Here is a 12,948-nt window from a genome sequence, read left to right as displayed (position 1 = left end):
TATCATAATTGATATCGAAATTATTGTCAACTTAGTATAATCATGACTAAAACAAAATTTAGATAAAAAGATTATTTTTGCCTTTGCATAAATTATTAGAAATTATTTAAAAACTATCCATATTATTATACTCAATATCATAGTACAACGAAATATATCTTATTTTATGTGAGATAAAAATTATTGATAAATAGTTTACATGCTAAACTTAAACATAGCAAGGTATTTTAGTCATTTGGATGTTTTTGTTAATTTTAACAATAATGATTACTTTGAAAAAATCAAAAGATTTTAGTGGTATTTTGTTATAAACCGGCTTGTTCCAATACTTAATGGTTCTGAACCAGTTTAAAGATAAGACTTTTGAAGAAAATTGCGAAAGATCTAGTCGTTGGATCTCTCTGAATTTTAGATATGTTGTCGCTCTTGAAAAGATCTTTTTAAGGAACCTAAAATCGCAGGGTTTGGATGACTAGATATGGAGATATTGGCCAAACAATGATCGAAGGTCAGATGAATTCTAGTTTATTAGTGCTTCAATTGCTAAATAGGTGCTAGTAGAGCCCTTTTGGTGTGAATGGTGAGAAGTTACTGTAGAAGATGGGATTAGGAGTTAGAAGAAGCCAACCAAAGACTTAGACGGCGAAATGAATGAGGTGAGAGAGGGTGCCAATGGCTAGAGCAAGAAAGAGGGAGATAATAAGCTCTAATTAGAGTTTTCTCCACATATTTATAGAGGCTCACTCTTATAACCCTAACAATCAAGTTAAAACACTAACAAACCAATAATTTTCATCGTAGTGCCTTCAAACGTGCCTAATTGCGTTTAAACACGCAAATACTATTCTTTGTCGTTATAACTAAAGTCACTTTATTTTATGTACTTTAAAAAGTCCAAAAGTAATTCCTATACTTAATGAGTTACAATTAAAGTAAGATCATCCATTTTTTTACAATAATATCATTTTTCCTCTTATATAAATATTTTTTTCCCTTTAAAGAATATCCACAAGTTCTCTCATTTTCTTTTCTTACTTTTTCACCCATGGCCTCTTTAGTTACGAAGAAGACAAAAATGAGTTAAACAAAAACCTAATATGAGAACTCATCTGTTTTGCCTAACAAATATGAGAGGATATTTTTGATTATTTGTAGTGCTCGACTAAGTTTGATAGAAAAACTGACGGTCTCAATCATAAGGATGGGTTTAAGATATTTTGAAATATAGAGGGTTAAAGTGATTTTGTGCATAAGTACAGTGAGACAAAATATATTTAATATTTTTTTTAATTAGAGTGCTTTAAACCTATCTCTTTGGACAACTTGTAGTTTCTATCTTTTTTGTGTGGAAAATTGATGTTGTTATCCAATCAATGTTATGCAAGGCTAACTTATTAGTCTAGTTATGATTAACCTATAATTTCATGATTCATAAACATAAACCACATCCACTAAGTACAAGTACAAATATTAATCGGATATTTAAATTTTTGGATCCATAACAACTTGTAAATTACTGGAATCTACATCATAATCGGTAAATATATCCAGAAAGTAGATCAAGAGTTTCATATAAAAAGAAAAAATATATATATTTTTTTATATCACTCTTTTTATGGTATTTTAAACTATCTGAACATAGATATGCATTCAGATATGAAAATGGAGAGGCGAATTCAGACCTATATGGGTATAACCCAAAAGAATTTAGAATAGTGGATAAGGAATCGGATATTCGGATCGAATCTAAAAGATTCTCCGAACCACTCACCTAGTATGGATGAATTATGTTGAAAAACCTAAAAAGAAGAAAAATTCAAGACCTGAGGTTTAAGCCCAGGCGGGACTCTGGTTTGAATCACAGCCCTCTAGGCAAGGCCCGACCTGACCCTTCCGCTCTCTCTCTCTCTCTCTCCACCCACTCTTCTCCTCCTTTTCTTGTTCACAAGGAAACCCTCCTGCGATCGTAGAAACCAATGATCTTGCGAGGAGGAAATAGAAATTTAAGTTTTGTTAGAAACTATCTTCTGTTGTCTGAGTACGAGTGTCTCCAATGTCTCGGGGTAACTAAAATTGCTTTCATCAAATCTGTTTTCCTTCCGAGAGCCGAGTATTAATCTTGCCCATGCCAAGTAAATTTACTTGAAAAATTATCACAGAGTTGTTCTTGGTTTTTACAAAGCATGAACAAGTTAGCTATTGTGAATTCATGTTGTTCCAATGGATATAACTTTTTATTTTTATTTTTTTGGTGCAACGAATTGAGTGGATATTCTTGTGGCCGTCGTTGTTTTCCGGAAGATTGCAATAGTTTGATGTAATTTCCTCGCCTACGCTATGGATGAGATCGACTCGCCCTCAGTCAACCCCTGAGTCTATTTTTGATTATTCTTTTAAGATGAGATGGGATACCACCAAATTTATTTGTTTTTGTCTCTTGGCTCTTCACTTAGCAGCATCGTTTTCTAACTTCCAACCGACAAGGACTTTTTCTGACCATATCTCTCTTATCTGCAACTTGTTTGCTCTATCTATGAGTTTACCCTGCTTGGCGAGGAGGAAGAGATTGCACCAAACAAATGGCGGAGCTGTTCGGGTCTGCTCTTGTCAGTGAGATGATCAACAGAGCCGGCTCCTTCTTGAGCGGCAAGTACAAGATGCAAAAGGATGTCAGAGCCAAGCTGGAGAGGTTGCAGGAGCTGCTGATTAAGATTAAGAATGCAATCGTGGCGGCCGAGGGGCAGGAGATCCATAATTATTTGTTGCTCCAATGGTTGTGGAGGCTAAAAGACGCAGCCTACCAGGCTGACGATGTGCTCGACACATTTGATTATCGAATTCTTGAACAGGAAGCCAACAAATATGAGGTGAGTTCCCATGCCGCACCTTTGTTCAATACCGCCAAACGTATTCGTACTGTTATCAGGATCTTTTTTTCATGTGATGAGGACGTCAATGAGCTGAACAATGTTGTCGATAAGTTAGAAAGAATTGCTGCTGATATGGGAGACTTTCTTAAAACATTAGAGCTTGACGTCAGCTCCAAGATGTCTGAGATGACAAGCAGGCGCATCACTAGCTCGATGCTGCCAGACCAACCTATTGGTCGGGAGAAGGAAAAGGAGCAGATCATCAAGTTTTTGCTACAATCAAAATCTGGTGATGTTGCTGGAAATGTGTCTGTCATTCCGATACTCGGTATTGGAGGAGTTGGAAAGACTACTCTTGCACAGCTCATCTGCAAGGACGAGAGGGTGAGAGAACATTTCTCTCTAATTATGTGGGTATGTGTTTCAGATAGTTTTGATGTGGTCAGGCTTACAAGAGAGATCCTTGGGCAGGCTCAATCTCGTTATAGTTCTTCTGATATCGAAAACTTAGATAAGTTACAAATGATTCTCAAAGAGAAGTTAAGCTCACAGAGGTTTCTACTCGTCCTCGATGACATATGGAATGAGAACAATAGAACAGTCTGGGAGACGCTCCGTGCTCCCTTGTTATGTGGGAAAGAGGGAAGCAAGATCATTGTAACAAGCAGACTAGAAAAGGTTGCGAAATTAATGGGTTCTATGGATCCAATTAGATTGCAGGGATTACCAGAGGAGGAGTATTGGTCTTTCTTTAGAATGTGCGCATTTGGTGGCGCTGACCCTGAACAGTATTCCAACTTAGTAGCTATAGGTAAAGAAATAGCAAAGAAGCTGAAGGGATCACCTTTGGCTGCAAAAACCCTGGGCGGGCTCTTGAAAGGTGATCTGAGTCATGGACATTGGGAGAAAATTTTGATGAGTAATATATGGAAACTAGAACAAGGCCAGGATGATATTATGCCAGTTCTCAGATTGACTTACCAACATCTTCCTGCACACCTGCAGAGGTGCTTTGCATACTGTAGCCTATTTCCAAAAGATTGGGAATTCAAACGTGATGATTTGATATACATGTGGGTAGCAGAGGGTCTTATCCAGCATGGCTATGAGAAGAAGGAAATGGAGAATATTGGAGGAAAATATTTTGATGATTTGATATCAAAGGCATTCTTTCAACCATGTTATAAATACTTGCAAACACATTCTGGGTACAAAATATACTTATATAGGGTACATGACTTATTGCATGATGTGGCAGAATTTGTTTCAAAATATGACTGTTGTAGAATTGAAGGTGATGAACCAAGGGAAATTCCAAATTATGTTCGTCATTTATCTTTGACGACTAATAACGTAGCCAGACTTATGAAGGACACATCTGTATTAAGGCAACTGCGGACCCTAAATCTCCTCTCCAAGCACAAAGCTGACCTTAATGTAGCTCATCTTCAGGTTGTATTTGAACAACTGAAAAGTGTACGTGTCCTTAATATTGTTAATTATCGGATGCGAGCATTACCTAGGTCCATAAGCAATTTAATACACCTACGCTACTTGAATCTCTCTTATACTGGTATTAAGACATTGTCGGATCCAGTGTGCAGACTTTACCATCTACAAGTGCTGGTTCTTCAAGGATTGGAGTATAATAGCTTACCACCAAGTATGAACAAGCTAATTAACTTGCGACATCTCATTGATTATCAAGAAACTGGTTGCTATTGGGCTTGGGATATTGCTCCAAGTGGATCAATGATCCCCATGATATCTGGAATAGGTAGATTGACTTGTCTCCAGGAATTAAAAATTTTGTGTGTGCAAAAGATGGGTGGTTTTACGGATGGCCAGCTGAAGACTATGAGGGAAGTCAGATCCCTTTGGATACGAAATCTTGAGAATGTTGGGAGTAAGCAGAATGCCACAAAAGCGAGGTTAAGAGACAAAGAGGATCTTGTTACGTTGAAGTTATCTTGGTGCAACACTGAAAGAAACACAAGAAATGAGGTAGAGGAGGAAGTGTTGGAAGGGCTGCAACCACATCACCATCTCAAAGAGCTTGAGGTTACAGGCTACAATGGTGTCCTGTCCCCAATTTGGTTGATCGGAAAACCTAATTTAGACACCCTAGGGCATCTTGTGCTCAGTGATTGCAGGAATTGGAAGGAGCTTCCACCTTTTGGACAACTCCCGTCACTTAAGGTTCTTAAATTATATCGGATGCATGCAATAAAAGGAGTCGGCTGTGAATTCTTCGGTGGAGGATTTCCATCATTGGAGAAATTAGTGTTCAAAGATTTTCCAGAATTGACTGATTGGTGTGCAGTTGAGGATACACATTTGTTTCCTTGTCTCTTAAAGTTCAAAATTAAAGATTGCTCTAAATTGACAGAACTTCCTGCGCTCCCTTCGACTATCAAATGCCTAGTAATCAGTAGAGTGGGATTGGCCGTTCTCCCAGCATTTTTCCCTACTTCCGTATCATCATCTTCTTCTTCATCATTATCACTAGATCGGCTATCTATCACACAGTGTCCAAAACTGAAGAATATAAGTGAATGGTCCATACAGCAACAGGACAAATTAAGGCACTTGAGAGAACTACATATGGGTTGTTGTCCTTTTGATTGCTTCCTGCCTTCATCACTAGTAAATTTCTGTATCTATGATAGTGGTATTGTAGACTTGCAACTATCCAGGTGTCTACATGGCCTGTCCTCACTACAGTACTTGTCCATAAGGTTATGTCCACATGTTACAGCCCTTCCCTCGGCCAACGTGATGCAACACTTGATTAAACTTCACAATGTGGTTCTTGCTGATTGTGGAGAACTGAGATCCATTGGAGGTTTGCGAACACTCATCTCCCTTGACTTTTTAGTAGTTTCAGGTTGTGGAAAGCTCACCTCAGTGGCTAACCAAGTTGAACAGCTAGTGGAAGAAGAGGTGGGGTTGTCATCACTCAACTCTCTCACCATTGACAACCCCTTGCTGCTCATGATGCTGCTTTCTAGAGAAGGCCTCAGCTCCCTCAGGTCTCTGGTGGTCGAAGGTTTAAATGATCTCGCGACCTTTACTAACGATATGGAGGAGGCATTTCATCTCCTCAAATCCCTCAAGAAGCTAAAATTCAGAGGTTGCAATAGTCTCCAATGCTTGCCTTTATGTTTGAAGAACCTCTCATTTGATGAATTAATAGTCAGCAACTGCCCCAACTTCCAGTCACTTCTGGGCAATGAGTCTTTGCGGTGTCTCAAATACCTATGTGTAGAGAAGTGCCATCCTATGTTGAAAGAGCAGTATCATGAGGCTGGACCTGAACGACATAACATTGCTCACATCCCAACCATATTTATCTCTGACTAATTTAGGAGGAAATCCTGCTTTGATGGCTTAAACAGGTACCGCCAGATGCCAGTATTTCACCCAATTCAATTTATGTTGTCTGATAAGAAAGCTTACATCATCCCTTTCTCTGTAGTTTTTAATTTTTTTTTTTACATGTTAAAATAGTGATTTCATGCACAAAATATGATAAACTTCTAAATAACTAGTACAATACTTTAAGAATCTAAAAACGCATCTCTAGGGACAATCAAGAGGAGAGTCAATATATGCAAAACCTGCAAGTTAGGTAATTTAGCTTTGATCATTTTTGAAACATTCGCCACCAAATACATGTGCCTCTCACATGGGTGGAACCCATGTGGTTTTCACGTGAGCTGTTGGTTAAGTTTCTACATAATAACAAAATAAAGACTTCACATTTCTATAAATAATACAACAAAAGAAATCCAAAATACCATAAGCCACAACAAACTTCAAAATACATATCCATATAACTTAAATATGGTAAATACCTGTGTATCACAGTGAACTAGATAAAAGAGATTATGAACAACTTTTTACTAGCTCCTTGCAAACTCAGGGTCATCAACTAATCTGAAAACATTTTCACCGAAGGTGGTGAGCATAAAGCCCAACAAGTATACAGTTCTACAGTCTAAAAATAGTGTAAGGAAAGATGTTACAAAATATGCATGTATAACAACATGATCATAATAATGCATTAATGTAATATGTCTATCATGTCCATATCAACAACTCATATATAATAATAAGGGAATACATGATATGTATTGTTTAAACTATCAAATCTTTGCTCTCATGCTTCCATAGAGCCATAGTTATAAATCATCATAATATGCTTATCGAGCTATCCATCACATCATAAACACATGCTTACTAATTATCTCATATATCGAGGAGGGATAGACATCTTGTGGTACTATCGCTTGTACATACCTGGCGACGCTGCATATAACTGGTTGTCTGTGGCCAACAGACTAAGGACTCCAGTTGTAAGCCCATGTCTCCTTCTCTATAATTATCACCGCCTATAGCAGGATAGTCCAGAGCCTCAAGCTCATCAATGGATGTCATGATTCTGCGTTATCAGGTATCGTTAGGTCTAATATCTCTACCTCTCAATCATAGTTTTATATTATTAGTGTCTAGTCTCTGACAGGGCAGTGTGATCGCCTGAATGCCACTCAGGCTAATGACCTCAGACGTAGACTATTTATCTCATAGGCACTATACAATGAACTCTATCCTTAACCTCGGGTTGAGTTAGTGAGGGGCACTGCCTAGTTCAGACTTAACTACGTGGTAATACATGCAAGTAATATAATGATCACATCATCAATTATATGTCATGTACATCAAAGTTATCATACTCAGGTATGCACCAACAATCTGTAAATAATTATGAAGCAGTAAAGTAAATATGATAATGTTGAACAATAAATAAATTATTTGCACACATGTGATTTGCATATCATGAATTTATAGAGTCAACATCACATCAATGTTACATTATTCTTAGACTACGGAGGATTTACTTGCCTGACAAGTTTTCAAGTTAATCAACTTCAACCGCGCTACGGATCATCCTTGCATAGCACAGAGTCCATCTCGATAATGAAAGTAATAAAACATGAGTATAACAATTCTACTACTAAATAATTAAATAACCCTACTGACATCGGATATAGGTTTGAGTAGGTCCATCCAAAAATTCTTACCTTTATTAATTCAATAGTGTTGGTATTTTAATTATGACGGTCTGATGCACCATTAACGGTTATTAATATAATTCTCATTATGTTTACTGTTTCACTAGTTACTGTCAATTCAAAATAAATAAAATATACCACATTGGGTTAATTTACTTTATTGAATATAGTCGGCATCTAATATAGTTATCAAACTCCAATTAGAGATAAATTCCCATTAAACCAATTCGTAGTAGTACTCTCATCTATTGCCTCATTTATTAATATTAATTAATGGCAATTACTATATCTAACATTACCATTCCTTATTGATAATTAATATTAAGGCTCAAGTTTGCCAACAATAATTAAATAACATGACTAAAGTAATTTTAAATAATTAGGGAGTAATTACTTTACTTGGGCTACTGCAAAGCCCAAGAGTCCAATATAAGTCCATCAGATTGGGCTCAAGACCCTAAAGGAACTAACCTTGTAATGCCTAAAAGCCTCTTGGACTATGCCACAGCCCAACCCAAACAACATGGGTTGGGCCGCACCCAACCCAAGCCTGAGATGGGCTGGGCTGCACCTAGCCCAACCTCACAGCCAACCTCTTATCCTCAATTTAGGCATGTCGGGAAGGGAGTGGTTGTCAGCGATTGTCGACACCGACAGTCGGGCCACTCACTTGCCGGCCTTTCTCTCCGGCCAAGGGAAAAGGCACACGAGGTGCCGACCAGGGAGAAAGCATGATTGACATGGAGGGGAGAGCTCAATGGCGACGAGGGGAGCGGATCAGCGAGTCATTAAAAAAATCAATGAAAGACCCATGCTAGAAGGATGAAAGGGTCGAGGGGAGTGTGCAGAATGCACGAGTGGCAAGCTAAGGTGGCCGGTGGTGAGAGGAAAGGCTCCTCCATGGCCGGTAGCCATGGAGTTGGTCCACACCGTTTCCCAGGCTATGAGAGCCTCGAAGCAAGGTGCTAATGACTCCCTCTTGCGTAGGTGAAGCTGTCGGGGCCAGCTCGGGAAGGCACGAAGACGTTGGCCGACTAATCACCCGATGAAGCCGACAATGAGGAAGAAGGAAGAGAGAAGGCACTAACAAAATTATTAACCCAAATTAACCTCATGAGTTGGAAGGAGATTTATCGACAAGTTAATACACGGAGATGGCAAACTCCAGCGACGCTCCGGCGCGCGAGAAGAGAAAATGGAGAGAGTGGCGGCTGCTGGGGGAACAGAAGAAGAGAAAGAAGAGAAAGAAAAGAAGAAAAAAGAAAAGAAGAAAGGGAGGGGGAAAGGGTAAGGCAGCGCATGTGCCGGGCACGTGTGCTCGCTTTTTTTTTTTTTAACTGGAACGTGATGTTACAATCTTGGTGTGCATATACCATTAAAATGTCATTTTTTTTAGTGATTCTTTATGTCAGCTTTTTATTTCTGGTTGGTACAATCAGTTTCTGTTGCTTATGGCATCATTTGCTGTTTTTGTCTTTAATAATTTGCTGCTTAAAATTTATCTTAGGATGAAGCTAACAAGCTCCAGTTATTTCATCATTGGTATCTTTGAGATATGATTGCTTCCATTAAATAGATTGTCTTACATTCTATGGTTTCAAAACTTTGGTTCCACATGGATCTAGATGAGTAAATTGCCTCACTGATTTGTGACTATGGTGCTGGTGATTGTTAATTTAGTGTACAAATGAGTAGTCTGTGAATTTTCCCTTCTAAATTATTGGGTCCGCTTAGTTGAATGGTTGCAAAATGGTGACCCTGTAGGCAGTGCAAAGGAGACTCTTTGAATCATGACGATTTTATGAATTTGAACTCAATGGGATAGATGAAGATAAAGAAGGAGAAAAAATGTTGTCTTTTATAACAATTGTAGATATAAAGTAGATTGATGAGAGATGAACTACTAAAATATCACACTCTATATATGCATTATCCTTTTATATATATGCAATATCTTATAGGGCATGGTATGTAATGCTTGAGAGGTCGCTGTAGTGTCCAATGCTTGTGAGGTCACCATTGGGTGTGCAATGCTAGAGAGATCATTGCTACGTATGCAATACTGGAAAGGTAGCTATGCGATGTTTGATTGGTATGCAATGCTTCATCAAAACTTTGCTAGATATTCTATTTATTATATATTACCCTTCTATGTATGCAATATAGGGGTGAAAAAGGAGATTTAATCCGATCCGACCCGCTATCCAAGTAGGATTGGGTTGGATACGAGTCAAAATAACTTACTCGACCCTGATAGAGATACGGATACGGATCGCAATTTATAAAAATATTCAGATCCGGATCTGCATATGGTATACTCTATCTGTTTGGATATGGATACAGTCAGATATTCGTTTACTCATATGCTATACAATATTAACAAATATCCTACTCTTAGAAACCAACTCGACCCGTTAAGATAAAACCCCTCACCCTAACTTCTCAAGCCCTCTTCACCATCACCATCCGCCACTTCTCAAACCCATCCCCATTTCTCTCTCTTGCTTTCTTTGACGATCTGTTGACTTCGGCTGTCCAATGGCTCTACTAGTTAGTCCTCCGACGATTCTGACTATTCTGATGCCATCCCCATTTCTCTCCTTCACTTTCTTCGACGCCATCCCTATTTCTCTCCCTCACTTTCTCCAATGATCCATCCACTTCAGCTACGCGACAACTTTGCCAGTTAGTCCTTTGACGATTCCGACGACTGAGATGCTATCCCCATTTCTCTCCTTCACTCTCATTGATGATCCGCCGTATCCAGCTGTCCGACAACTTTGACACCATAAGATATGGTTTTGGAATAGCTAATTTAAGTTCATTTGTCAAGTGCAGTAATATCAGAGGTTTGGGGGTTGATGGGTTCTTGCCTTCAAACATTCCATCCTCCTTTTCTTTCAAAGAACTGTGAATTCACTTCTAAGGACTTGAAATTTATATTTTTATGTACTTGTTTAGGTATTAATTTGGGTATTGTTGTTGGCTCATGGTGGTGTTTGTGGTCTTCGAATGTAGAAAATTTGCTAGATAAGTTCATGGGCAACATTCCGCCATCGTTGGCTTCGTTAAAGTTTCTCAAGAATTTGTGAGTTTATTAGCTGCAATTATCTGTTTGGGTTTGAGGAAGAAGTTTAATCTTAGAGTTGATCTAATTTCTTCTTATGGTGCAGCAATGTCAGCAGCAACACCCTCTCTGGACCAATTGACAATGTTTTCATGGACATGCAAAGTACAGAAACATTGTGGGATCCCACGCTTTTATTTCATTGAATGTGATGTGCAGCTCTAAGGACAAAGTTCTCACATACCTAAATATATATTTATGTTTTGTTAAATCTGTTTGAAAAGAACCTATGAATTTGAAGGTTTTTTTATTCCTTAGTTATTTCAAGTTGTCCTAAGTTTGCTTTTGGATCTTTTAGTTCCTTCTAATTCTTTAGTTTCTTCATGGTAATATTTCAGGGACTTGTCATTCAATTACTTTACTGGTGATCTTCCAAGTTCATTTAGATCCTTGACAAACCTTCATTCTGTGTAAGCATAATCTGCAGAATTATTTCGGTGTGCATGTCTTTGATTTTTTTTATTCTTCTGTAAGCCACATATATTCAAAGTTCAATGTAATTGGATATTTTCCATCCCTCTCGTGCACTTTGTGATGCTAATTGATTTCATCTTTCCAGAAACATTGAAAATAATCATTTCAATGGTTATGTACTAAAACAGTTCAAGTCTATCCCTCAACTAAGGTAACATTCTGTAGTTTCTTAACTACGCCTTCCCTTAATACTCTGCTTCTTTCTTTATTCTATATGTCCATATCTTAAACTTTATCTGATATCCTTGTTTACTATGCAGGATCAAAGGAAACTTGTTCCACCAGGTTTTGCATATGCTCCAACTCTTTGAGGGCCTTTCCTACTTCCATCCTAGTACAAGTCTAATTCTTATTGAATGTCACTGTATTTGGACAGGATTTATTGAAAGGTCTAAGCATGTATGTTATGAAATGTTTTAGTTTAATTCTAAGACAGTAAGACTGCAATAGATGTGTAGAAGTTGCATCTTACCAAATGAGCATTCATTATTTGATATATCATATTCTTCATAATATTACATATGTTGTGCAATAGATGTGTAGAGTACATAATCATAAATCTTATGTATGGATGCTAGTGTGCATCTTATGTTTTTGCAGTGAATTTATTAGTTGATATTGTGTGTTTTCCTCTTTTATGTATAGATACTAGTAATAGATTCATTTTGTATTCGTATCCGATTAAGATTTGATTATTTTCCGGTTTGTACACGTACCCATTTAAGATTTAATTAATATTCGGTTTGTATTTGTATCATTTAATATCCAATTCATATCCGGTTCATATTCGTATCTGTTTAATATTTAATCTATGCTAGAAAAATATTCGTATTCGTTTAGTTAGGATATAGTTTTAAATTTTGCTATCGGTCTAATATACGTATTCAAATTCATATCCAGAGTAAAATATATGTATCCTGATGTAAGTTGAGTACTATCTGATTTGCATACGAATCGTTTTCACCCTTAATGTATTCTCTGTTATTTTGCCATTGACTATATATTTTTATTTTTAGTTTTGGAATGGCTACTTATTGGACCCTCAAATTACACCATCCATATTACTATTTTGTCCTTTAAACTTTCACATGTTATACTCATTTTTCTTCAAATATAGTTAAGAAATATCAACACCCATTTTGATTGTTAAAATTATTACCTTTTAGACCTAATATTCACATATTATACCCGTTTTTCCTAAAATATGGGTAAGAAATATTAACACCTGTTTTGACCGGTAAAATTATTATTTTGTTCGTTAAACCTGATCTACAAATGATATATCCGAATTTCCTAAAACATGGTTGAGAAATATTAATGCCCGTTTTGATTGTTCAAATTACTGTTTTGCTTTTTAAACTTGGTTTTCACATGTTATACTCACTTTTCCTAAAACATGGTT

General features: G+C 37.3%; 1 protein-coding gene across 7 annotated transcripts; it reads left to right on the top strand.

Annotated features, from left to right (window-relative positions):
• The first annotated feature begins 1,909 nt into the window (after positions 1 to 1,909).
• Positions 1,910 to 12,059, top strand: LOC140771678 (disease resistance protein RGA2-like). 7 transcript variants are annotated; one of them, XM_073113491.1, is made up of 6 exons: positions 1,911 to 6,268; positions 10,964 to 11,033; positions 11,119 to 11,177; positions 11,411 to 11,482; positions 11,632 to 11,697; positions 11,807 to 12,059. In XM_073113491.1, exon 1 carries the CDS (start codon positions 2,580 to 2,582, stop codon positions 6,231 to 6,233), a length of 3,654 nt encoding a protein of 1,217 aa, XP_072969592.1. In that variant the 5' UTR covers positions 1,911 to 2,579; the 3' UTR covers positions 6,234 to 6,268; positions 10,964 to 11,033; positions 11,119 to 11,177; positions 11,411 to 11,482; positions 11,632 to 11,697; positions 11,807 to 12,059. The 7 variants fall into 7 exon arrangements, with proteins under 7 accessions (XP_072969765.1, XP_072969852.1, XP_072969925.1 ...); XM_073113583.1 differs by having other exon boundaries at positions 11,119 to 11,190; XM_073113403.1 differs by having other exon boundaries at positions 11,119 to 11,313.
• The last annotated feature ends 889 nt before the right edge of the window (positions 12,060 to 12,948 follow it).

The sequence above is a fragment of the Typha angustifolia genome, chromosome 1 (assembly GCF_048772165.1).
Source record: "Typha angustifolia cultivar Huaian chromosome 1, ASM4877216v1, whole genome shotgun sequence".
NCBI classification, from domain to species: domain Eukaryota; kingdom Viridiplantae; phylum Streptophyta; class Magnoliopsida; order Poales; family Typhaceae; genus Typha; species Typha angustifolia.
This window is presented reverse-complemented; position numbering and strand designations above follow the sequence as displayed.